Here is a 27,654-nt window from a genome sequence, read left to right as displayed (position 1 = left end):
CCCAACACGTTGTGTTGGGCTCCTGGCCCCACTGGGCAACCCCATTGTGGTGCACCGGGCTCCTGGCCCTGCCAGGTTGTACCTAGAAGTCCAGATGCAGGGAGCTGGGGAGCCCAGCCTCCAGCCTTCTACTGGGACTCTGGTCCTGGAACATCTGTGATCCTGCCAGACCATGGATGTTGATGGACCAGAGCCCTGGTTAACAGAGGTTCAACTTGCATTAAAGGAAGGAAAGTTCTTCCTCTAGGACCCTACTTCCTTCAACCTACACTTGTGCATCGAATGACAGGATTATTTTTAAATTAGCCCCAGCAAAAAAACTTGTCATCTTAATTAAGCATATAAGGCCGCTATAAATGTTGGGAAATTGTTATTTAAAACTTCTTACAAATGAATGCAAAAGGCAGAAAGTACATTAAAAGGCTTGCAATTTGATCAAATGAAAATGGATATACCTCACACCACTGAAATGGACATTCTAAAACCAAAACCAATACCAATCTGTACTATACTTCTGCTTCCTTCTCACATGCAATGAAGTGCAAAATATTTTGCACAAAAAGTTTAATAATGACAAATTTTACCTCTTCTGTTGTCTTTGTTCTTAATGTAAAACATTTTTATTCTGACTTTCCAGACTGACAAATTCACCCTGAGCAAAAATCAAACTATACAGTTAAGCCTAAAAGTGAAAGTTTGAGAAAGTTATAAATAAAGAATGGAAACACTTTGGAAGGTCAACTATATATGCGGATGTGCACAGAGATGGAACGTGTATATTTTATATAAAATCAAAATATATGCTGCTGCTAATTACACACCTGTTGCTATACTGTTAGGATTGTTGTATAGACAACTGTGGGCCAGGTGCTTTAATGGGCATCAATGGTTGTAGAGTGGCTTATATAGAAGCATTGCACTGGCTTAGACAAGGTTGGTCACTGCATCTACACCTAACGGTTTCAGAAATTAACTGTATTAGAAGCATTTAACTAATGTTAAACTTTGAAACACTTCAGTCTCTGGTGCAGAATGGAATTACATTACTGAACGAGAGTTTCCATTTATGTAAAATAAATCATTCCCAGTTATTGGGAACAAAAAAAAAAAAGTGATTGTGGAAATTCAGCATGTTTGCCATGAAAAACAAGAAGTATTTTCACTCAAGTGATTCAACTTCAAAATGTGCTGCTGCAAAAGTCTGACTTGATAATACATTTAAATATGAGTCCTACACTAGCTAGAGGAATGCTTTGGAAAAATGTTATCCATCACACTTCATTACCTTTATGCAACTCTTACAATATTTTATTTGGATTTTATTTTTAAAAAGATAGATAATCATAATGATGAGGAGTAATGTATCCTCATGTTTTCAAGATTAATTTGCCAAATAAATACTTAAAAAACAACCTCTCAGTTTTATCTTTTGTCACATATTCTAAAAATTGACATTCTTTCAGACAAAACTTACTGAAAAAAAATCAGATTTGTTTTTAGCTATGCAAACTCCAGTTTCAGAAATTATATGGGTCAAAATTTGCTCCTGATAATCAGTTTATATAACCTCAGGCTGTGCAGTTCCAGCCAGAAAAACAACATTGTCTCACAAGAAAACTTGATATTTGTTTGGCATAGGTCTTCCTGCTGTTAGTAAACGTGTACTATAAGCTTCAGGGGGTATGTAAAAACATACAAATTATAAAGTATATGTAGATCTTTAATAGCAGAAAGAATAATTTGTAAACTAAAACTACATTTTAACTGATTATAACATGTTGCGTAATACTTTAGAGAAATCCAAAGGCAAATTAATTTTTTTCTTTAAGTTGCTTCCATTTCCTCCCTAACCCATCTTTAAGGCATGCTCAAGAACTACTATTTAGTTGGACTGTCAAACAATTAAAAAAATTAACTGAAATTTAAAAAAATACCCATGATTAATCAATAATAGGATACCTTCTTTGCAATATGTCCAATCCGCAAGGAAAGCATTCTTAAATTGAGTAACATATGCTGGGTTGCCACCCAAGACTGCCATAACATGAAATACATGGCTGAATGTGGGTAAAAAAACACAGAACAGGAGACATACAATTCTCCCCCAAGGAGTTGTCATAAATTTAGAAACACTTTAGCTTGTAGAAACATGCTCTCTACAGTGGTGGAATCACGAAGGGGCATACGAATGTTTAGCATATCTGGCATGTAAAATACCGGCTACAAAAATGTCATGGGGATGTTGCCTTATTTTCAGACAACATTGTAAATAAGCAGGCAGCATTACTTCCCATAAATGTAAACAAACTTGTTTGTCTTAGCAATTTGTTGAAAAAGAAGTAGAATTGAGAGATCCTGTAGGCTCTAAAATTTTGCATTTTTTAAGTGCAGTTATGTAACCAAAATTCTACATCTGTAAATTACACTTTCACGATAAAGTGATTACACTACAGTACTTGTATGAGGTGAACTGAAAATACTATTTCTTTTGCCTTTTTATAGTGCAAATATTTGGAATCAATAATAATATAAAGTGAGCACTGTAGACTTTATATTCTGTGTTGTAAACAAAATCTCTATATCTGAAAATGTAGAACATCCACAATATATACATAATAAATTTAAATTGGTATTCTGTTATTAACAGTTCAATTAAAATTGTGATTGCGATTGATTTTTTTGAGCTAATTGCTTGAATTAACTACAATTTGACAGCCCTACTCTTTAGATTTCATTCCTGTAACAAATTCTAAAAAAGCTCCAACAATATATCAATTACTGAAGTTTATGAGAGAAAATTTACAAATCATACATAATCTAATCTGATTCCCACTGACCTCTATGGTGGACAGATCAGGCCCTTTGTCCTGGCCTGGGCAGGGGCAGTTTTTATAGTAAGGTTGCAAATATAAAACAAAGTGGAAGTTAAATGAACCCATAGATTTCTCTCATAAGGTTTAATTAAGGACCAATTCCCTGACAAGAGAGAAGATAGGAATTAGTACCTGTCAGAGTGTCTCCAACCAATTCCATTCTATTCTACCCCTCACTGACTTTTGCCCAAAAAAGTCAAAACAAAAATTAACATGAGAAAGTCGGAGCTAATTATCATTCTATTTAATATCTTTAAATATCAGATTTAAATAATGTCACATGCAGTCCACTAACTAGCCATATTCCACATCAAATTAAGTAACATCAGATAATGAATTTGTTCATTACCTTCTAGATGTAAAGAAAGTCTTGAACAAAAATATATGCCACGATAAATCCATGCAGGTTATTCCGTAAGAAATGCCATAACTTTTCTGAGACTATGTTCTTCAGTTTGACTGGAGAGAGACTGGAACACTCTTCCCAAATTAAAACTGGCTGGTTACATCATTAATTTAAGATATCAACTAAAAAGATAAAAGATATCATAGCAACAATATGGCTAGCAGGCACTATGTATCAAAAATGCTTTATTGGTTGTTTTCCTACTCAAGTTGGCGAGTACACATAAAATTCATGATGAGTTGCATAAGAAAACTGACAAGCTTTCCTTCGGGAAGTTAAAACTTTCAAGGGAGTTAAAAAATGAACATTTGAGAAGAATGCAATTACTTGGATCAGACTCTTAGTAAACAAGTAATGGGTTTGTCACATCTAAACACTGGAACATACATTTTTAATAAGTCTGTCTTAGAAATTAAGTCTTTTAAATGGTGTTTAATCTATCTATAATGAAATATTAAAAATTTCACATTATTTAGTTTTATAATCTATAAGATTGCAGGAAAGAAGAAATGACAAGTAAACTGACATACAACAGCTGATATGCACAGGAACCTTGTACCAATGGAAATGTATCTGACTGATTTCAGGTCTCAAAATATAACATCCAAACCCCTTTCTATTTTATGAGTTATGGTAACAGGTGTAAGAAAAACATGCCATAAAGCTAACTTTGACCTAAATTTAAACTCGCATGTTACTAAGAGCTATATTTAGTGGTTACAGAATATCAGCGGGATTAACAGATGAAAAGTACTGCCCTCTGATGACATTCGAAGTTAAAGCAAACATAAGATATGTTTTGCATTAAGTAATTGGCAATTACTCATTTTAGGTCAGGGAGTATTTGAGTCAAGGAAGTATCTTTGTCCAGCCCTGTGAAAATCCCTCCCCTCCCAAGTTTGGCAAATTTATAAGCATTTGAAATAACTACAGTTCACACTTTACAGGTTCACACTTTACTCCTAAGGTTCCATCCTCACAGCTCATTTTCCTGCAGTGGTAGCTCTGAGCTACTGTGAGCAGGGCTAGGCCTAAGGCCTGAGATTAGGGGGACAGCATGCCCTCTATTTTTTATGCCCCCAACCTGATGCCCAGAAAGGAAGTTGCCTAATTCAAATGCAAAGGAGACAAGAGCCAGGGTTACTTTGGAGGAAAGAGGCAAGGGGAGGGGTAAGGAGACTGGGACTGGTTGGGAGTTAGTCAGGGATTTGGGTTGTCCTTACCCATTTGCAGAGTATGCTGCATAGGGCACCTGAAAATTTGAGGAACAACTGAGTTTTAAATGTCCATCCATCCACTTCTTCCTTTCTCTGTTCCGTGGCTGCTGCAACCTGCTGAGTCTCCAGAGGGGATCTAGTTAACTTAAAAGTGTCCCAGACCTATTAGTGCAACACTGAACCTGTGGAAGAGCCATTCAAGTGGTAATGAAGCCATTTAACAGGTATCTGGAACCTCCAAGTACATCTGAAGTAATGTGGGTTGTGCCCACAAAAGCTCATCATACCATTTACATTTTTTGTTAGTCTCTAAGGTGCTGCAGGACTATTCACTATTTTTTAAGTTTATCCAAGTACGTGTCAGTTTCTGACGTTACTGTGTTAGTCTCTAAGGTGCTGCAGGACTAAAGGCCATCCTAGCTATACTCCAAGATACTTCCAAAAAACTTGGACTTACAGCGAAACAACTTAAAGTGGGGAATTTTTTTCCCGCGTCTGACTTCCATTTAAGCAAATTGGGGGGAGTGTTTCGCATGACCTATAGCTGGGAATGGGAGGATTTATAATGCATCAGTTCCTACAAACGTCAACAACTTTAGTGTGGAATGGATGTATACCAGGGCGACTTATAGTGGGGATGCCCTGTATTCACTGGTTTTTTTAAGTTTATTCAAGTACATGTCAGTTTCTGACATTACTGTATTAGTCTACAATACCATAGTTTAAAATTTGCTTTAAAAATATTGCACTAGTATGTTGCTGAAGATTATAAAATCACATCTCTTAAAACAAACAAACCCTCGCCATTCCTCACTGGCTGACCTTGGAAACAGGGGCACCAGTTTAATAGTATTGTGTATGGGCCCATAAATTTTCAGAACCATAACATAAGAACTAGGGGGTCACCAAATGTAATTAATAGGTCGCAGGTTTAAAACAAACAAAAGGAAGTTTTTCTTCACGCAACTCAGTCAACTTGTGGAACTCCTTTCCAGAAGAGGTTGTGAAGATCAGGGCTTTAACAGGGATCAAGAAAGAATTAGATAAATTCATGGAGGTTAGATCCATCAATGGCTATTAGCCAGGAAGGGTAGGAATGGTGTCTCTAAACTGTTTGTCAGAGGCTGAAAATAAGAGGACAGGAGAAGGATCACTTGATTACCTGCTCTGTTTACTCCCTTTGGGGCATCTGGCATTGGCCACTGTTGGATACAGGGCTAGATGGACCTTTGGTCTGACCCAGTATGGCCCTTCTTATGTTCTTTCGTAAGGACAGTCCTAATTAGATATAGGGAGACTGGGACTACCTGGGAACTAATAGGATGACGGGAGACATATCAGAGTACTGGAAAAGAACTGATAACTGGATGGGCAAAGAGAATGGGATAATAAACAGAGGCAAGTACAAACCTGATTTGAATAGGAGGTCATGAAGCAAAACAGGGACTATGATCCAATGGAGAAAAGGAAATGAGAAAAGGGCAGGAGGCAAGATGGGATGACACGGAGACAAGAAGTCTAAGGAGCACATAGTGAATGGACTAGATTAGGAGAACAGCATTAAGAGAAATTAGAAGGGGCAGAACAGAATCTCCATGCCTAGTACAGCACAGTACCTTCCAGAACCTAAAAATTCCAGAGTCTCACCATGCCTTTGTCAGCAAACATCTGTGGAAAGAGTCCCCTGGAAAACTCATTCTCATCTAGTACTGGTCTACTCAAGTTCTCTTTGTTGTTCTGTGAGGCTCAAGCGGCAGAGATCTGTATGTTGGATCTAAAGAATCCACCCTGCCATATGACAAAATATGTTTTTCAGTTGTTTTTTCAGAAAACTTAGGAAACCACATATACACAAAGAAGTATGTTAAGAATGTTAAGGTTGCAAAGGCAAACACTCAAATGTTAGGAAAGCCAAAATTTAAGTTGACTGAAACCTCAGTTTTACCCTCTTCAATTATAAAAGAGTCTTCAATTATATTATCACTAACTACGTTTTCCTCCATAGGACCTCTGCCTCATTCAGGGCCCAAGATGGATCTGTTTTGGGGATAAATCAGGTTTTGGATGTAAAAAGACTGTTGTCTGTGAGATTACTGCTTCATTCATTACAGAAGTTGTAAGGTATATACTGAATAAGGTATAAGCTTAGGTGTAAAGTGTTGAATTTAAGCATTAATGACAGTTCAGAGGATAGAATAGAACACCACTTGCAATCACCTACAGCCCTCAACTTAAACCTATCCAACACATTATCAATAAACTACAGCCTATACTGGAACAGAATACTAAACTCCAAGAGTTTCTGGAGACAGACCCATAGTCTCCTATAGACAACCACCTAACCTCAAGATGATTCTTACCAACAACCATAGGACATACCACACTAATACCAACCCTGGTACCTTTCCTTGCAACAAACCCCGTTGCCAGCTTTGTCCACATATTCACTCTGCTGATACCATTACTGGACCTAACCAAGTGAGTTATAAGATCAAGAACACATATTCCTGCTCATCCAGAAATATAATTTATGCTATCATGTGCCGAAAGTGTCCGTCTGATATGTACACTGGACAAACGTCTCAGATACTTTGCCAAAGCATCAATGCCCACAAAACAGATATTAGACAGGATCACAAAGAAAAAACAGTTTCTTGCCATTTCAACCAGAAAGGACATTGTCTCAATGACTTGATTACCTGCATCCTGCTTCAAAGACCTTTTAAGACTACACTTGAAAGAGAATCCTCTGAACTGTCATTCATGCTTAAATTCGACACTTTACACCTAAGCTTAAACAAAACATTATCTTACCCATTACAAAGATAGCTTCCCCGATTATCATCTCTAATATCATTAACTCACAGACATTTACCTTCCCCCCCCAACCCTCCTTCTGTTCTGAAATTTGATTTGTCCTTTTCATATGTGTTCATTTTTTTAAATTGTATCCTTTGATATATATGGTTGTGACAACTTTTTTCCACTATTTGATCTGAGGAAGTGGGTCTGGCCCACGAAAGCTCATCACCTAATAAACCATCTTGTTAGTCTTTAAAGTGCTACATAGTCCTGTTTTTTGTTTCAGCTACACCAGACTAACACGGCTACATTTCTGTCACTACACTATTGTGATGAGTACCATAGAAAAACTCATGTGGAAATTAATACTGCCTTTAGAATTTTGTTATGGTACATGGCAGGACCAAGTACCATCCCTGACAATTTGCTTGAGATCCCCAAGTGGCTTGATATCCCCAAGTGGCCTCCTCAAGTATTGAACTCACAACCCTGGGTTTAGCAGGCCAATGCTCAAGCCACTGAGCTACCCCTCCCCCTAACAGTGTTAATAATAGGAATAAATAAATTCTGAAGCTACACATTGAAGATAACTAGGAGGATAAACATAAAATATGGAATAGCTGCTCACTGAGCACCATCCATTCTGTGTCTTGAATGAGGAAGGGATCTTGTGGAAAAAAATAATATGAACTCACATAACTAAATATTTATTACAGTGCATATCCACAAGAGGGCTAAATTAAGGTTCCAAAACCAACCTTAACATTGCCATTTCCTAACTTATGAGTGCTTGCCTTTGTAACATTAGTAATGTTTTTTAAACCTAGTTTTTGTGTGTGTAATTATTTCTGTCTCTGTCACACACACCGCAGAACCCTACATGTGCTCCCCCATCCAGGAGACTGCCAATTTGCAGACTAAAGTGAATTTTTATAGTCTTTCCTATCTTCTGGGGGAAAGGATCCCTGTAAAGGCTGCTACACGAGTCAGGCAGAACTCTTTTTCTCAGCTGACATGAAATTTTGGAAAGAGAGGGAAAACATGCAGCCATCTGTACCATTTTTTTACAAGGAGGGAGGGAAACAGTAGAATTGCTATGCTTTTCTGCTAATTCCTCCCCTGGTTGTGAAAAATGGGTCAGTTTGCTCTGTTTTCCTGTCCTTCCTTCTTCTTTGCTCCAACACTAAGCCTGGTAAGGGGAAGAGGAGATGATGAAACCTTATAATTGTTTGCAATGCTGTTGTAGATTTTGGGCACACGTTAGAGATGGGCAGGTGAGTTAAATCTCCTATTCCGTTTTATTTAAAATCTTTGTTGTGTCTGATCATTTTAACATTAACAGTAATGTATGCGCAGAACAACGAAGGAGAAGGAACAAGTGATAAGCAAGAATGTGAAATTAACTTTCTCCCGTAAAGACAGTTAAAATAGAAATACTCCTAATATTACTACAGTTCTTGTAGTTGCTAGAGAGCCATACGAAAATTTCATTCAATTTATTAGAGATTAGTTTAATCTAATCTTTTGTAAATCTATTTCAGGATTGTTTTCTTGCAATCTTTGAATTCTCTCAGTTCTTGATAACACTTCAGGAATTATTGTTAGCAGTTTAGAAAGTTCAAAGAAACATTAGCACCCTATTATAAGTACAGGTTGGACCTCTTGGTTTGGCACCTTCAGGACCTGACTGGTCACAGACAAGGGAGTTTGCCAGCAAGAGGAAGTCAAGCCTCAAGGCTCTACATGATCTCCAGCCTCCCTACTAGGCTCTCCTCCCCAGCCACTGGGCTCTGCTAACTCCAGTCCCATTGACTCCACTGCCCTGCCGGCCCCAACTGCCCCATTAGACACAGCAGCTCCATTGCCCTGTGGACTCCAGAGGCCTACAAGCTCCACTGTCCTCTAGGACCGCCAGCTGGCTCTACTCCCAGCAGATGGCAACTTATGATGCTGGGGCTCTCTGGTCCAGCATGTTGTTGGACCAAAGAGGTTCAACCTGTATCCTCATAATTAGCCAGTTTAAATAGTTTCATAGGCTTTAATGCCCATATATCCTTATTCTACAAGTATCATTGCAATATATTTTGGGTTCAGTAATCCTGAAACACTGAGAAACATACCAGAAAGATACTCTTCCTGAATCAATTTCTAACGACGTATAAAGTTTGGAGACTGAGCCAAGAGACATGCAATACTATGAAGCCAGATAGTGAAGTAAATATTGAATTCTGTAAGGGTCGTTTTACTGTTCAGTTTATTTCTGTTTATTTGGTCTTGGGTGTTTTTTTTACCTTCTGGATGATCACTTTAAGAATGATAAAAATATAAAGCTAGAAGAACTCACCAATATCATTAGCTAGGGAAGAAGGATCCGATGCCCCAAGGGTTGCCTCAAACTCCTCCTGAAGACGATAGGCTCTTTGAAGCAGAGATTCAAGCTTATGAATGAATTCAGCACTAATGATATCCTGCAAACAGAATTAAATTACTTTGAACTTAAAAAAAAGTCACATTTCTTTCTAACTTCTTCTTAAAAAATGAAAAATATTAAGCTTTCAAAGAGTTTATAGTACAGGTTGAACCCCTTTAGTCCAAGCACCCTGGGGACCTGACCGGTGCTGACCTAGAGAATTTGCCAGACTACGTGAGGTCAATATTGTTTAGCAGCATTACAGCATTACCAAAACTTCCGGTGCTTACTGGGATCTTAGAAGACATTTAGGGGTAAATTAAAGATAAATAACAGCACAGAACTAGTGGCCGTAAACAAACTTTATAGGACCACGGGAAACTTGGTCACACCCAAAATAAGTGGACATCCAGCTAACTAAAACCATGCCGGATAACGGATGTTGCCGGACTAGAGAGTGACGGATTAGATTGGTTCAAACTGTATCCCATTAACTATGCAGGAGAAAAGGTTCAACAGACATTGTCAAATAGCTTAAGCATCCAAAATATATGTTCTATTGGGTATGGATATAAATAAAACCAGCATTTAAAATCTTTGTAAGATAAATGAAATTATTATTCTTGATATTTACTGCACTAGTAATGAACACCACGGTGACTGAAATGTGAGTATGTTTTACTATATAAGGCATTTTAGAATATAATTTTATGGACAAAGAGATCAAAGTTTAATTGCATTACATTGTGCATGTTCACCAATTAGTCCCCTCGTCTAACAGTCATTTATACTGAGCCCTTCTACCATCTCCCAGTTTTCCTTTGCAGGGAGGAAGTGACCAGAGTTGCAGAAAACTGGTTCAGGGAATGTCAAAGGATATCTAGTTATATGGTGGTTTGATAATATCCTCTAGGAGAAATACTAATGAAGCAACAATTACCTGTATGACTAAAAATAGGCTAATGCTGGAGGCAAAGCAGGAGATAAAGGGGGATAAAAAAAAGAGAAAATATGATCCAACTGCAGGTATTTCACATGAAAGCTTCAAATTCAGAGTCAGTTTCAGTGATTTAGTAGACGCTGAGCTCTGATAGACATTTGTGAGAAAATGATTTGGCTATGCAGCAACTATATACTGTAGTGTATGTAACACTCACTTCTACACTTTCTTCTGCAATGGCATCTCCTGCTCCTAGTTTGATGGAACTACAACTTGCTTCATCTTCAGCCTGTCTGTTACGGAAAGTCAACGCCTGCTCCCATCGACATAGAGCCTCTTCAAAAAGCTCCATGCCTACAGAAGATCACGAACACCTCAATCAATAGGAATGCTCTGTATTCTTTTACAGTTCACCATACATAACCAACCACACACAAAATGAAGTTATTACAGTTCATATGGAAATGTTGTTTTAAGAAATAATGTTGCAATTGTTAATAATTTAATTAAGTTCATAATAAGAGGTAATTTATGATTAAAACAAAGCACACAAGAGTTCAGTAAGACTCTCTCTCTGATTTAATTAGTTACAGAAATTTATGATAAGCTACCAATCTGTTAATGTAAAAAACCATATATTGTCAATTTTTCAACTTTTAAAACATTTGTCATAACTGGAAAAGATTTCCCTTCTAAACTAAATAAAATTAATACTGGTAAACATTTCTGGCTAAACTTTTTCAGGCAAAAAAAGTAGATTTGCTGATGCTGAAACTTTTCATGAATGTGCAATGTTTTTGCCAAATTATATCTACAAAAAAGTTTTATAAATATTGAAAAGCAATATTTCAACACAAAACAGCTTTTTGGCTTGAAGTTGCTTTCAAATTTTATTAAAAGTTAACTGAAAACATTTTAAAATGATCCAAATTTAGAACATTTCATTTCTGGTTGAACAAAACATTTCATTCAAACCCAAACAATATTTTTGACCTTATGATTTGTCAAATAATATTGTTTTCAGTTCAACCCAAAACATTTTTTTTATTATTTTTTTTTCCAGAATTGCTAGGCGAACAAACAAATGTTGTTCTCACAGCTCTAATTAAAAATCTCACTGTCAATTTTAATTCCAAATTAACTAGTTTCTATAAACAAAATCTGTTTATTGGTTTTAGATAAAATAAGAATGTATCGATATTTGTACATAAAAAGGTACTTTGTTCAGCGTAAGTAAAAAGATTGAGTTTTTTAGATGTCTTGGAAGCACATCATGATAATATTGTGAGGGAGTCACTTTACTACAATTCAGGGTAGTTTGTTCAAATTTTAAAGCATCTGAAAGTGGCGAGCAAAAAAACCAGTACTGTAACATATGATTATAACCTACCCATCAAGTATAAATTTTCAGGTGTGGTCACTGGAATATTGACAAGTTTAATATCTTCATCAGCTTTGTCCCAAGAACTGGAATTGGCACAAGCGCAACTGGGACAGGAGGTGGCACTTTGGACCTAAAAAGTGAGGGGCATTGTTAAACAAAGGATACTTTAATAATAGTTTTCTGATTCAATGCACTATAATCAGGGCTATTCAACTAGTTACCATAACAGATTATATTTCAGAAAGTATAACAAGTAATGGCTCTTTCTAGGCTAAGAGTAATGTTAATGGCTTGCTCATGACACCACAACTAATGATATGAATAACAATGATATCATGGAAGTGTTAATACTCAGCCTTGCTGTGAAATTCAAATGCACAACATCAAAATTAATCAGAAATAATCCATTACTATAACTAGAATATCATAATATCAGACTTTGTAATGTTAGTTTCAAAACTAAGTTTGAGGACTGATTGTAAAACTGTATTAAAAACAAGTTTTAAAAGTAAGTTTTATTGGATATTTTACAGCTTCACTAAGCAGTAGTGAACCCTCACTGACCTAGCCCCTGACTGAAAAGGAGCAAGATACTCCCCACATGCCCATAGTACGCCAGAGCCTAGGAGGGGCCCAGGCTAGTAGATTGTGTGCGCTCCAGTCCAGGGTTCCCTCTAAGCTGTGCGCTCAGAAAAATGTCAATCCCGTGCACCTCCTACGTAGAACCACACAGCCGCATGGTGGGCAGCAAGAGACAGCTGCAGCTGGAGGAGCCACAAGCCACAAAGCGGGAGGTTACTGCACAGCTGGGGCTGGATGAGCCGCAAGCCATGAAGTGGGAGGTTGTGGCAGCTGGAGCCGCGAATTACATGGTGGAAGGCTGAGGCGGCAGCTGGGGCCAGAGGAGCCGTGAACCACATGGCAGGGGCTGGAGAAGCTGTGAAGCTGGAGGCTCCTGCAGTGGCCAGGGCTGGAGGAGCCACAAGCCATGCGGAAGTCTGGGTGGGAGAATGGTGAAGAAGGTACAGGGGTTTTACCACAGGGTACAAGGATAGTGTGGACCCAGCACAGAAGCTGGCCGGGTAGGTGGCAAATACACCAGCCATCTGAGGTGGTGGAAGGTAACGGGCACAGGTAAATTCCGGGGGAGGATGGAAGGGCAAGGTGTGGGATTGGACACAGGTCTCTGAGCAATGGGGGCAGAGAGAGGCAAAATAGGTGAGATGTGGGAATGGGCACAGGTCTCGGGGAAGTGGTGCTTGGGCCATGGGCTCTAGGTTCAGATCCTGGCTGTTTGTGTTTGGAGGGCAGATAGCATGGCCATGGCTTATATACTGGTGGCATATTGTGGGGGGCAGATTTCAAGGTTGGGCACAACTAGAGGGTGTGTAGTCCTGATTGTTGGCACAGAGTGTGTTAGGGGCTGGGGCTAGCAAGCTGGGTGGTGTTCACGGTGGGTGAGTGCAGGGTCTTGTATCTTGTTTATTATCCAATGTTTTATTATTTTTTCTTACATAATTTTAAATTACATGTGTGTGCACGTGTTTAGGTGTGATTTTGTTAGTAACTGGTGGGTACCATGGTGTCACATATCCAAACAAGTAAACATAACCTCAATATTGGTGCACAAGACAAAACTCACTGCTCACGTACGGAAAATCTTAGGGTACGTCTAGACTACATGCCTCTGTCGCCAGAGGCATGTAGATTAGGCTACCCGACAGAGTAAAATGAAGCGGCGATTTAAATAATCGCCGCTTCATTTAAATTTACATGGCTGCCGCTTTGAGCCGACAAACAGCTGATCAGCTGTTTGTCGGCTCAGCGCGATAGTCTGGACGCTCCCCTGCCGACATCAAAGGGAGCTGTCGACAACCCAGGTATGCCTCCTGGGATGAGGCATACCTGGGTTGTCGACAGCTCCCTTTGATGTCGGCAGGGGAGCGTCCAGACTATCGCGCTGAGCCGACAAACAGCTGATCAGCTGTTTGTCGGCTCAAAGCGGCAGCCCTGTAAATTTAAATGAAGCGGCGATTATTTAAATCGCCGCTTCATTTTACTCTGTCGGGTAGCCTAATCTACATGCCTCTGGTGACAGAGGCATGTAGTCTAGACGTACCCTTAGAGGGAACACTGCTCCAGTCCTGGGGGAGTGTCGGGGGTGAGCTCAAGTGTTAGCACAGACTCTCCCATGCTGGCCAGGAACCCCTAGCCCCTGAAGCCAGATCTAGGAAAGCTGGGAACCACATCCAGCCCGTAGGCCTTAGGTTCCCCACACCTGTTTTAGTCCACGGCTGCATGCTACATCTCCTTGTGCTTTCAAGTGAAGGGAAGCATGGCCATGTGGGAAGCATGGCCAAACACCTCTTCAGGTCCAATTCTACCACGAATCACATAATGACTCAAGCAGAGGAGAAAGAGGGCAAGTTGCAAATACCCACAAGGACCATACAAATCCTCCTGCTTTGTAACTTTGGACTCCGTGGAATGGATTTGGCTTAGGGTTGCTGACAACTCTGTATCTATCCACTTGAACCATGAGGGAATTGGGGTGAGGGTAGGGAAACAAAATGATGTTTCTCCTCCCTCACAGGGGGTGAGGCACAGGTGTTTGGTGTGTATCAGATCATTGTGGCAGGCTCCATGATGCCTTTGTTAATGAGAAGTGCCACTTCAGAGAGAGCTGTAGTCTAGGTGTTGTCCAGAAGTTTGAGAGTCAGGCTGGACCTCCTCTAGCAGAAATCTGAAGCATGTCCACAGTTCGCCTGAGAAGATCCCGTTACTTCTTAAAATTATCAGGGGTTGAAGGAGACACTGAGAATACTGCCTTATTGGAAAGAATAAAGAAAGTATCACTTGCAGCATCAGTACTACTGGTGTTCTTCCTCCATCAACTACTGCAGAGACTGTGGTTCTTCAATCCATTCAGGGTAGCTACTACTGTGCGCAATTTGAGGGTACTCATATTCCGTGCCTAGAAATATGGGTCCCAGTATGGTAGATGATATGAGTTACAGAAGCCCCTCTATGGTCTAGACGTTATGGGCATTATCGACGCCAAGACTAGAACTGCCGTTGACAAGGATATGGGAGCAAAAGTATGGATGTGGAAGCCCTACCCAGACTGACAGTAATCTGCTGAGTAGCAGAAGGGACCAATGGTACCAGCTCAGTCTTGTTCTATGGAAAAGATTCTTCATGACCTTACAATGGGGCCAGAGGTTTTGTGTAATCTGATGTAGGTCAAATGGGAGCAGGTGAAGATGGTACCACAGACATTGACGTCGTTGTCAGCTGCACCTCCAGTATTGGCAAATGTGAGGTTGACTGTGTGAGAACCTGCCACAGCAGGACTGGTTCCATACAGATATCTGGAGCCTCTAGAAGATCATATTGAGACCCCGTCTGAGGTGAACTGACAGGTGTCTTGACTCAGTCTGGCTTGTCAATGGATGGAACCCATACGTGGTCAGAACTTTGCAGCAAGGGGAGAACAATCCTGTCTGTTCTTATGAGACATAGGTGCTGTATTTGCCCTTCAGCATCTGCTTTTGTGACACTGGAAGCTCTAATACTGTTGATGCCCTTGACCTCTTTTTTCCTGTGATTTCCAAGTACACTTGTTCGTAGGCAGAGTCTTGAGTGGTGCCACAGGAAGGGGCCAGGCAGATCGATTTTTGATGACTTATTCAGGGATTTGTCACTCTTCTTGTGGGACTTTTTGCCCTGGTGTTGCTATCCTTTCTGCTTATGAATTCCCTGTACATGGAGAAGGACTCCAAACCATTACTACTGGACAACAGCAGAGTGCCAGCCAAAGGCTTTGGGTAGGTGGAAGGGTACTGGGAAGGCACCAACAGTGTCTTGTGGAGAGCTCCATAAGTTGTCCCCATACCCTGAAATAATGAAATTGCCTGATACATAAAACAGAAAGAGCAGGAGATGCTGCACTTCAAGGAGACATGAGCTTCCCCCATAGACAATTCAGGAAGCTCTCATGCAGGCTGCTCATAGTGAAATCCCAGGGCCAGGCCAAGCAAGACTTAATGCCTGGAGGTTAGAGCATGAAAGATGCAAAAAATGATGGGGAGCAGGAAAAAGGGGGAACTCACTCTGCCCCCAATCCCTCCTTCCCTTATTTCTAACTAACACTAAAAGCTAAAAAACTACTATCCTAAATAAAAACAATTTACAATATTGAAACATTCAAATAGCAGAATGCAGAAGAGTAGAAAGTAGACACAGGAGTTTCCATCCCAATGGATCCCAGACCACAAGCAGCAGAAAAGGAACTGGATAACTTCAGTCTGAGCCACCTTTTATGCCTTTGCTTGGAAGCACCAGGAGATGCAATGTGCAGAACAACTGACACTGCTATTAAAGAATTTCTAATCTCAGGGTCATGCACACCCAATACCTATGGGGATCAGCACTCGAAAAAACAAGCTCTCTTCCCACTTCTCTGAGCTACTAAACTCCAGGACTGATTTACCTCCTCTGGCTGTCCTAGCACAGAAAAGAAAATGTCCAGAGGGAGATATACACAGTAAACAGAGGATTTGTGAGAATTCTTCCCCCATCTTGAATGTTATTTCACTCTCTAATATGGAACTTAGTGTGCTCTTATGTAGAAGATAAATTGCCCTTGACCACACATGGCTCTTTCTTTTGTGCACCCAGCATCTGCCTTCCGAGGCTGTGCAGCACATCAGAGTCAGACATTTTCAGCTCAAGAGAATCATTGTGTGCATTCACAATAGGCAGTGAAAATTACAGTTCAGTAGTTTATTCAGTTTATTGTGTAACAGATCTTTAAGAATAGCTAATACTTACCGAGGCCAAACTTTGTACTGAACCAGAGTATTTACTGAAAAGTCCTCCATTTGTATAAACACAAGACTGAGATCCTTTTTCTTTGGCTGAACTCAAAGAAAGGGTCAAGTTTTGTCTGCTACTGGAACAACTGGAACCTAATAAAGAGACTAATTTTAAGAGTTTCTGCAACTAGAATATCTAATTATACACTATATCATAAGATTTGTATATCTATAGATAGATAGATAGATAGATCTCTATCTTATTTTCTTACTCTGATGCTGACATATAAAAGTATCAAAATATCTGCAAAAAAGAGCACAGTATCAAAACAATTTATTTGATCTAAAATAAAGCTTGAATATTGATAGATGTGTTTTTGATATATCTCCAGAATTGTTGAAAACAAACAGTAACTATCAGCTCTCAATAAGCTTTAAAGAGTTAATTTGCAGAGATTATCATTCAATGATAAGAGCAATGCCTGCCTGAGTTAGTATTCTAATTTTTGTTCTTACACTTGTCTATTTTTCTACTTTATTTAAATGGTTAGAATAATAAACATGTTCAGTGTCTTTTTTCCAAAAATAATTTTAAAAAAGACTTGCAATTGACTGCAGAGTACATACAATTTTTTTTTAAAGAAAAAAAGTCTTTGATTCTCTCATGTACCTTTTTCTGATGCAGCTGTTTTAGTACATTCTAATACAAGATGGTCTGGCTCCCATGGTGAGGCTTTTGTGTTTTTCTTTCCACGTCTTCTTTTAAAATGATGTGCTAGAAAAATTATAGATACTGCACTCACTGCTGTTACTGCAAACAACTTCTTCAACCCAGGAGAAAGTTTTATCTGAAAAGACATACGTATGTCCAGAGTTAACACAAGCTCTGATTTAAGCATGGCCACCATGTCCTTCTCCTGTCTACATACAAAATCCTCTCATGTCATCGTGGTGGTGCTTTCAACCCAGGTCACCTGGAGTTAACCCACCCATTTTACAATGACCACACAGTCTAAATCACTTGAGAGTTGATAGTCCTTCAGTGCCTTCCCCCGTTTTCCCTGCTGGCCCAGGACAGACAAGTTCTTCCACAATTTTTTAGGAAAGAATCAGAGTAATTCAGCTGACTGCTGCACAACGAATCCATAAGACTTAATGACACCCATGGGGTGAGAACAGCATCTGTGAAGACACGGCAATACAGGTATGGCCTTGCAGTGTGGCTTCTCACGTGGTGGAAGAGGGGTAGGCAATTGTGGGTGCCTGTCACTTGAGGTAATTCTTCTGTAAAGACACCCTAAGAGTTGGGATATTTTTAGGCATTTATAATTTTACTGAATTCCTAAGGATGTGATATTCAAACTTTCAGGTAAATATTTTTTAAATTTCAGTGACTGACAAAGATACCATTGCTACTGTCAAAATTATTTACCTAATAGCTTAAAAAAAAAAAAAGCAAAACAACAACTCACACACATCTCCTTCAAAAAACCCACCAAAACCATGAGGAACAGCCAAGTCTTTGCTGGACAAATGTTTTTTGGATCTCTATCCTTCCTCTTTCCACAATTTAAGAAAAACTGTTCATTCTTTTTTTTTAGTTTGAATCACATGTGCTCACACTTCATATTTGGTTACCAGAGCAATACATTATTTCTACATTTTTTTCTGGATATAGGCCATTTTCATTCTTAAGTTTTGAAGAAAACCATAAATAAGTACACAATAAAGCAAAATTCTGCACAGGCAGAGAAATAAACTAGGCGATTAAACCTAATTTAGGGATGTAAAATTGCAGTTAGTTAGCCTATTAAATGTGAAGTTTAACATGTTAACCAGTTACGGAGGGAGGGGGAAACTCCAGCCCAACTCGACACCCAAGCAGCCTCCGTTTGCGGTGGGCCCCACGTGGGTGGAGCAACCCCGTGCCCATGGTAGGTGGGGAGCTGCTCTAGTCCTCACCAGTTAACCTTTCACATTCCTACGTGAGATTGAATCTTAGTGTCTCAACTTCTATTTCTTCAGTAAATCTCTGTATTTATCGTGATAAACAAAGCTCAAATACAGGTTGCACCTAATTGGGACTCTATGGTCTGGAAAGATCTGTTGTCTGCTAGGACCACAAATGTTTCTGGATCAGAGAGCCCCAGGAAGTCCAGTGGCAGGAAGGGCAGCAGCTGGGAGCTCTGCTGGGCCAGTGGCAGGGGCCCAGTGGCTGGGAGCCCTGCCAGCGTCTGGCGCTTGGCTGGGACCAGCATCCATTTCCCATCCAAACCAACAGGGGGGTCAGCTGCGCTGGCATCCACCCACAGAGCTTGGACTGGTAGCAACATGCTGGTGTTCAACCGCAGGGCCCAGTCCAGCCTCCATAGGGGTCAGTGTCTGGCAAGCCATCCAGACCAGAAGTAGGGGGTCTGGCGCTAAGGTCTGCATGACCAGCGTCTAGCAGCCCATCTGGGCTGCTGGTAGGGGGTCAGTCGAGGCCAGGAGCATAGCCAGCCTGAAGAGCTGGAATTGACTTCTCGTCTGGAAAACTCCCTCATTCGAGACCAGGGAGATCACCAAGGTGCTGGACCCCGGAGGTACAACTTGTTGCATATTTAGAATGCTTCTCATTGATACAATCGGAATTAAATATATATAAACCTTTGGAAATCTGAAGTGTCAAACAGCTCAGAAAACTAAAGAAAAATATTTAAATGGAATATAAGGGGAAAGATTATAAGGGACTTGTGCTGTTTTGGTGGTAGAGAGCAGAAAACAGAAACCTTTCATGGGAGGCTCTCACAGGGAGACAAAGGGTGGGCATAGTGGTTTTATGGAATGCCCCTCCCTCAGAATAAGGGGCATGGCTGAAGCATCTCAACTGTCTGGCAGTTCTCAGCTGCAGATTGCTTGGAGCTATAAGCAGCTAGTAATTTAAAGAAGTCCTGCCAGCAAGCCTTTAGCCAAACCCATGGTAAGACACCTGGATATAGGCCAAACCCATGGTAAGACAACTGGAAAGCAGTTTAGAGCTCCTCTGATGTTTTATCCCCACTCACATATAGTCTTTTGGCCAGAGCTGTAGATCTCGGAAAACATAAGTGTATATAGATACTATGTTTATAACAAACCTGAAAAGACAAGCATTAAAAACCCAGCAGCATTGCAAAAACCCAAAATAAGATTACAGGGAGCAAAAAATCAACAATATATCATGTATTTATAAATAATTACAAGTAGTCTTTTGATTTAATAATGAACTACATAAAGTTTTGGGGTTTTAAAAAATTGTAATTAGATATTCTGCAGATATCATTTCACACAACTGTGCATGCACACATGATGCAAACAATTGAGCAGAGATAAAGGAAACCCTTCAGGATGTAATATTAATCCCAGAGCTTGACAGCACATTTATAGAGTTCATTAGCTTGGTGACAATAGTGCAGTAATGCCCAAGGTGAGACCAATGAACTCAGTGAGTTGAGATCTGAGCTGGTTTTACAAGAAAAAGAATGAATGTATCAGACTTCTCATTATTTGCAGTAAAATAAGAAAAATATTTTGGATATTGCCAAATTATTCAAAGTAATACATCATAAAATGTTAATTTCAATATGTATGTGCATTTCAATACATAATGTATTTAATGAAGCCACTGGTTGTATACAATGAAATTAATATAAATCACTGTCTTTCACATTAAAAAAAAAATCTGGAGACTGTCAGCACAGCAGACCAAGTTTTGATTTCCCGTCATTGTGGCTGAATGGATTAAATTGAGAACAAGTTCTGGATTCAATTTTATATTTTATTCTTTTTTTTTTCCCCCCACAAACAGCATTTCATTTTTCTACATGGTATGGCAACAGCACATGAAGTTTTCTATAGTCATAATATCCTCTAAGCAGTGGTATAAATGAAAACCATTTCTTACCAGTACTGATGAAGACAGCAAAGTTGGGGGGAGGGGAAGGAGGGTTGAAGAAAATGTGATCCTCTATGTGACTCCCTCCCCTCACCCTCTGGACCCCATGTTCTCCCCCTTCCTGGCATGATTCATCCCTCTTTACTGGGGGAGAAGGAGTGTGTTCCCTCTAGTCTTTTCCATCCATGTGTGGATTTTTTCCATTCATGTGCAGAATAAATTTTATGTGCACTGAGACACATATGAATGTGCACCACCAGTTGGATTAGAAAACCTAGCTGTAGGGGCTCTGCTAATCAGCTGGGCAGCATCTGAATCTTTCCTGAGCAGCTGCCCAGGTGCACAGCTTACAGGGAATACAGAGGGCATGGGGCTATGTGCTCTGTCCTCCTCCTGCTGTGCTGGTGACTTCAGGAAAGGAGCAGAATGCAGACCACTGCACATAGTCCAATGCAAGCAGCTCTTTGGACATGCTTGTTGTACTGCCCCTTGCCCTTCCAGGCAGCCATACCAGAGTTTGCTATCAGCATTCTGCTCCTTTCTCCACTGCGGTTCCTGAAATAGCCCTGTGGTTCAAGGCTCTCCTGGGAACCACAGCTAAGAAAGAAGCAGAACCCCCAGCGCTGCCCTTCCACAGAGATGGGAGAGGCAGCAGGGGAAGGAGCAGAACGCCAGCAGCTCTTTCCCAGCTCTGTCCCCCACCCGCTCTGTCCTGCTGAACAAAGACACACAGGTTTGTGGAAGGGTAGGTAGTGGGGTTTGGGTTTGTACAGCCATGCCAGAGGAGTTGGGTAGCCGGCTCCTCCTACAAGGTGGGCACCCTGCGGCCCATCAGGGGTTTTATGTACAGCCTATGAGGCATTTTGCAAAATTCCATTGGTTTCCATTTCTGTAGTTTTTTTTCTACCACTGGGTACATCTAGACTACATGGCTCTGTCGACGGATCCATGTAAAATAGCTTACTCGGCATAGTCAATGAAGCAGAGATTTAGATAATCCCCACTTCGTTAAAATAAAAATGGCCGTTATGCTGTGCCGACGATCAGCTGATCCAGGAAGCCTTTGTCGACCGCTCCGGTATGCCTCGTGGAAAAAAAGGCTTCCCTTGTCGACCGTGCCGTGTCTAGATTGCCGCGCTGTGCCGGATCAGCTGATCGTTGGCACAACGTGGCGGCCATTTTTATTTTAATGAAGCGGGGATTATTTAAATCCCTGCTTCATTGACTATGCTGAGTAAACTATTTTACATGGCTCTGTCGACGGAACCATGTAGTCTAGACATACCCACTATTACTAAAGTGACAAGCACATGTAGCAAGAGGATGTGAAGTGAAGTGCATGCTGATTGCACACAATACTGACTGTGAAAGCCATGTGGTGTTTCTGCATCCAATCAAAGTGCTGTTCCGGTTCAATCAGCACAACCCACGAATTCTCGGTATACAAGTACCATTAGCAAAATTGGGACACTATCTTGATTATGACAATCTTTCAGGCCACTAAGATGAAGGAGGGCTACACATGCAACCCACTCACGAGCCTAGGTTGCCCATCATTACTGTACCCACTACAAATATCTTTCTGGTATGATGTATTGCATGTACCAGCTTGCTTTCACTGCTGCCTCCAAAGGATACAACAAAAACTACTCCTATGAATTATGAGACAAAAAATTAAATATGCTTTTTTTAAAATTCTGCAAATTTCTGCATATTTTATTTGTCCAAATACCATTATGTCAATATCAATTATTTTTGGTAATTTATCTAAAATTATCTGTTAGCAACTACATTACAAAATACAGACAACAAAATTTTCCCCCAGATGTAGAGAATTAAAGAAACTTGTAAGATGCTGTCTCTTTGCATTTTCCTTCCAGAGTCTAGCTTGGGGTGGGCAAAGGGCCCTCTGTGTACTAGATCCAGCCTGCCAAGCTGGTGGATCTAGCCTGTGGCCGCCCTGCCACTCCTCAACCACCATGCCACCAGGGCCTGGGTGTGGGGAGTGTGCAAAGTCTCTCACGTCCTGTCCCCGCTCTGCCAGGGGCGCACAGTGCCTAGAGAGACACACCAGCTGTTTTAAAATAGCCAGCATGTTTCTCTAGCCATCACACACTCCTCCTGCACCCAGGCCCTGATTGGCTTGGAGGTGGGTAAGTGGCAGGGCAGTCGGGGCTGGATCCACCGGCTTGGCAGGCTGAATCCAGCCTGCAGAGGGTCCTTTGTGCACCCCTGGTCTAGAGAGACACGCCAGCTCTTTTAGTACAGCTGGTATGTTGCACAAGCCACTGCATGCTCTTGCAGGGGTGAGGAGACTTCGCATGCTCCCTCACTCCCAGACTCTCTGATTGGCTTGAGGACAGGGAGTGCACGTGAGGTCTCCTCCTGCTAGGCACCTGAAGGAAACCACCAGTTGTTTCCTTCAGGTGGGTGGAGGAGTAAGGGGGAAAACTTCTTGCGCTCTCCACCCCTAAGCCAATCAGGATAGGGGGAAAACACAAGAAGTTTCCTGGCCCTGCCTGTTCTACCTGAGGCCCTGCCACCTCCGGGATGGCCTGGGGCTGCTTCAGAAATTTCTGAAGTGGCTGCCCTTTTAAAAATTACTGCCCACCCCTGGCCTAGCCGCACAGCCAAACACACACACACCCTCTCCCCAGGGGCAAGCCACAGGCTCCCTCCCAGCGCAGAAACCCACATCCCTTCCCCTATGGCATGGGTTCCCAAACTAGGGGGGGCATGAAGAAATTCCAGGGGGGGACATGAGGTGACCCAGCTTCCCCTCCCCCCCCGTCGTTTCGCTGCTATTTCTGTTTTTTGGCCCTGGTCAGTTCCTTTTTTTTTTTTCCTCAACAAGTTTTGCTGCTACAGGGGAGAGACGGTGTGAGGGTTTCTCAAAAATCAAAAAGGGGGCATGATGCTGAAAAGTTTGGGAACCACTGCCCTATGGCATCCAGCCACAAGGCCAGACACTGAAATCATCTTCCACCAGAGTTCAGCCATGATGCCGCCACAGCCCAAATACCCACACCCGATTCCCCTCCACAGCTCAGTTCAAGAGCACCCATAGTCCGCACACTCACAATCCCTACCCCTTAGAGCCACTAGCTAAGGCTTTTTGGGAGTTTCAGTTATAAGAGGACATTGAAAATAGAAAACAGACTGGATGTACACTAAGAGTCTCTCAACTCTTAACCCTGATGTTCATAATTCTGAACTGAACAGTTAACTAGAGCCCTGTGTGGATACAAAATGTGCATCCATATCACCAAAATTGAGCTGCAGATATCCACATTGACATCCACATATGTGGATACTTGATAATATAAAGTGGATGTTGGCAAATCTACTGGATTCTAGATACAAAAATTTGTGTCTACATCCATATGCACAAAAATGAGCTATGGATATCAACATTCATAGATGCAGATACCAGTGAATATAAAGCAGATATCATTGGATCTGCAGGGTTCAAAGCAGATCTCTATGAATTTGCACAGCTATGCAGTTAACTATATGCCTTAATTAGAATTGGAAGTAAGCAACTGAGTAGCAGAAGATAAAAAGGAAAATAAAGCACAGGGTTAAATGTAAACTACTAAAAAAAATAAAGGGAAACTGGCATTTTTCCTCATCATAATAAAGTGTCAAAGCTTCCTGAAATCAACATTGATTTGTAAACTTTTGAAAGAACTACCACAATGTTTTGTTCAGCGTGATTAACATTTCAGTGTAATGAACAACTTTAATTCCTGATCTGCCTTCAGATCTGTTACTTTAAAAAAAAAACCCACACACCAGAAATGAGACTACTGAAACAATATATTAATTACCTGGATGACAGAATAATACCAGGAAAGGGGAAAATCAAGTACCCGTAAAGCTGCTGTCTTCAAAGAAAAGCGTGTTTCACTAACAGCTTCTTCCGACATGGCTTCTTCTGTCCCATAACCTCATTAAGTCAAACTATCTCGAAAAAATTTTAGCCACAGATGGTATCTGACGTAGTCTGCCAAATGAAAATTGCATGATAAATTAAATATGACAAGCATATACATAGTTTTCTTCTGCAAGCTTCCAACAACCTTACATTATAGGCTGCATGTTTATTTTGGATAATTTGTACATGAAAGGGTGAAACAGATTTTCTCACTAGCACTTAAGAATAGGATGGAAAAACAGATAAAATTAGGCTCAAATACTTTTAACTGCTCTATGGAGTAAGAGCCCTACAGCCAAAAACTGAGTGTCACACATGAAACAGCTTGCATGATATATGCATAGTAAAAGAAGGAAAGCATCTAATTCCACACCCAATGTGCAAGTCACACTCTCCATTTCTTAGAAAAAAATCTGCTGTCTAAAATGATGTGGGACTTAGACTGAATAACTAGTGACTACAGAATTTAAGCTTCTAAAGTAGCTTCTCTCCTCTTCAAGGTTGCCACAGTTTCCTTTTTAAAACAAGAATTTCACTCTTTACTGTCTGTAAAGGCAAAAGGTAGTAAAATTCTAGTTCTAAGCCTCCTTTGAACAACTTACTGGAGTAAACAGAAGAGCATAGGGCTGCAGGGTCAGTTACAGTGACAGGCCATTTGGTAAAAGCGGCGAGGAGTCCTGTGGCACCTTATAGACTAACTGAAGTGTTGGAGCATAAGCTTTCGTGGGCAAAGACCCACTTCGTCAGATGCATCTGACAAAGTGGGTCTTTGCCCACGAAAGCTTATGCTCCAACACTTCAGTTAGTCTATAAGGTGCCACAGGACTCCTCGCCACTTTTGCAGATTCAGACTAACACGGCTACCCCTCTGATATTTGAGGGCATTTGGTATCTGTCAATTATACCAATTGTTTGTCATATGGCAGGGGTGGTTAAACTTCCTGGCCGTATGTCACTCTTCAGAAGCCTGAGCACCAGAATGCACCTGTCAGGGCTCAGTACTTCAGCTCTGCTACTCCTAAAGCCCTGAATACTGGCAAGTGTGCCCTGAAAGGCTGAAGCCCTGAGAACCTCCTCTCTGCTGGACAAATGCCAGAAAAGATGCATGGGGATCCCACATCCTCCACGATTTTTGCCAGGGTTTGTTTGCCCCACTCAGTCACACAGTGCCACAAGTTCCCCTCCCTGGGAGGCAGCTGGCGAATTGGTCGCTGTGGCCTTGGGGAAAGGCAGCAGCAAACCGCTGGAGAATGGGAGCAGTAGGGGAAAACTGCTGCTTTTGCTGCGGTTTTTCCCCACACAGCTTAAAGCCGAGGCTTCTCCCAGAAGCTCCCAGCAGCCTGTCGCTGTCTCGCCACACGGAGAGAACACAGAAGCCCCCATCTCACCACGGTGCAAAGCCCTGAGTTCCCCCTCCACCCCGGACAGGCGAAGAATAGGGAGACTGGGGGGCTGTATAAGTCACATGTTAATGTGAAAAGAGCTGCGGGCTGGCCACCCCACCATATGGGGCCAGGCTGAGAAATTGCTCTCTCCCCTAAACTATCACCCGAATCCTGCACTGGGTCGCTGGGGAAGAGCCCCCCTTTGCCACCCGGCTGTCAGCCTCGGGCTAGGCACGCGCAGGGCCCCTCGCCTGGTCCCCAACGCCCCGTTCCCTGGCGGGCTGCGGGCGTAGAAGCCCCGGGCAGCACCGAACCCCCTTTGTCTCCGGGACCCGTCACGCGGGGCGCTCGCAGCCCAGTGCACGTGCCGCGCGGTTTCGGGCTCCCGAGGGCGGGGCGGGACGACACGGTGAGGGGCCGATGGGGGCCTCGCTCCAGCCCTTACCCGGTAGGGAGTCGGGACCCGCGCGGAGAAATGGCCGCAGCCAGCTAAGGGGCGAACGCAGAGCACCAGCCCCGGCGCTGCTCAGGCAAAAGCTCCCTCCGTCCCTCCCCACGTTACCTGCCCGCGATAAAAACAGCAACCTCCGCCCCACCCCAGCAGCTCCCGCACCGCAGCGCCCGCTGCTAGGAGACAGGCAACATAGCTACTTCCGGTGTCAAAAAGAAACGCAGGACGGGGGAAGGTGCCTCGCTACACCACGTGGCCAAAAACTGCGAGTCAGTCACCGCCATCTTTGTGCGGGGCGAAGCTCCTTGAATGCGTGAAGACACCCAGCAGCGCCATCTTTGTGCGGGGCAAAGCTCTTTGAATGCCTGAATACGCCCAGCAGCGCCATCTTTGTGCGGGGCACAGCTCTTTGCGTGACAGACACCCAGCAGCGCCATCTTCGTGCGGGGCGCACATCGGCGTCTGAGGCAGAGCTGCTGCAGCCGGCGGATCAGGCAGTAGGAAGCGGAAGGAGCTGCCGCTGCGGGCAGCAGGGACAAGCGAACACCGGCTACCGCCAAGCAGGTGAGGCTGCCGCGCAGCGAGTATGGAGCCCGGGCGCCCTTTCTTCCCCCTCATGTAGGCGCTGGGTCCTTCCCGCGGAGGATTGTTCCTCTCCCTGGGGCCTCCTTCCCTGAGGCCGGCGGGTGGCGCGGCCCCTCCCCTCCCCTCGCGCTGACACCGCAGCCTCCTCTAGTCCCCGCCGGTGTCTCAGGCCCGGCCCGGGCCCCCCCACTCGGACCGGTGCCTGAGTGCGGGAGCCCCGTCCCGTCCGAGGCAGCGGCCACGTGCCTGTCCTCCCCGAGCGGCGGGGCGGGACGAGCTGTTCGCTGAGGGGCTTGTGCGAGCCGGCAGGAGGGAGCGTGCGGACAGGCCCGGTCTGCCCTTGCTTGCGCCGCGTAATGGCCCTGCCGGCTCGCGGCTGGCTCTGCTCGGCGCTACTGCCTCTCTCCCAAGGGCCAGGCCCGCTCTGCCGGTGTCTCTCGCTTCGCTGGCCCAGAGCCGCTCGCCTTGCTGCGGCATCAGCCATTGGGCCGCCTGAGCGATGCGGGGTCTGCAGCACAGTGTGGGGTTGTGCTG

At 42.5% G+C, this 27,654-nt stretch overlaps 2 protein-coding genes across 7 annotated transcripts in view; one reads left to right on the top strand and one right to left on the bottom strand.

The window, feature by feature from the left end:
* Positions 1-26,791, bottom strand: part of MIGA1 (mitoguardin 1) — a 63,303-nt gene extending 36,512 nt beyond the window's left edge. The window contains exons 1-7 of one of the 3 annotated variants that reach the window (XM_075936323.1): positions 26,647-26,791; positions 24,635-24,768; positions 17,520-17,697; positions 16,866-17,002; positions 12,039-12,162; positions 10,866-11,002; positions 9,643-9,766 (exon numbers count right to left, since the gene is read on the bottom strand). In XM_075936323.1, coding sequence (XP_075792438.1) covers positions 9,643-9,766; positions 10,866-11,002; positions 12,039-12,162; positions 16,866-17,002; positions 17,520-17,697; positions 24,635-24,691 — 757 coding nt within the window. In that variant the 5' untranslated portion in view covers positions 24,692-24,768; positions 26,647-26,791. Of the gene's footprint in view, positions 1-9,642; positions 9,767-10,865; positions 11,003-12,038; positions 12,163-16,865; positions 17,003-17,519; positions 17,698-24,592; positions 24,769-26,529; positions 26,554-26,646 lie in introns of those variants that run through there. The other 2 variants (XM_006129576.4, XM_006129577.4) reach the window with 2 other exon arrangements.
* Positions 26,792-26,943: 152 nt separating this feature from the next.
* Positions 26,944-27,654, top strand: part of USP33 (ubiquitin specific peptidase 33) — a 108,390-nt gene continuing 107,679 nt past the window's right edge. For 2 of the 4 annotated variants that reach the window (XR_012905932.1, XM_075936302.1), the window contains exon 1: positions 26,944-27,099. The gene's annotated coding sequence lies outside the window, so the exon portion shown is untranslated. Of the gene's footprint in view, positions 27,100-27,130 lie in introns of those variants that run through there. The other 2 variants (XM_006129575.4, XM_075936303.1) reach the window with 2 other exon arrangements.

Source organism: Pelodiscus sinensis, chromosome 9 (genome assembly GCF_049634645.1).
Source record: "Pelodiscus sinensis isolate JC-2024 chromosome 9, ASM4963464v1, whole genome shotgun sequence".
NCBI lineage: Eukaryota > Metazoa > Chordata > Testudines > Trionychidae > Pelodiscus > Pelodiscus sinensis.
Note: the sequence above shows the minus strand (reverse complement) of the source record. Positions and strands in the feature narration are given on the sequence as shown.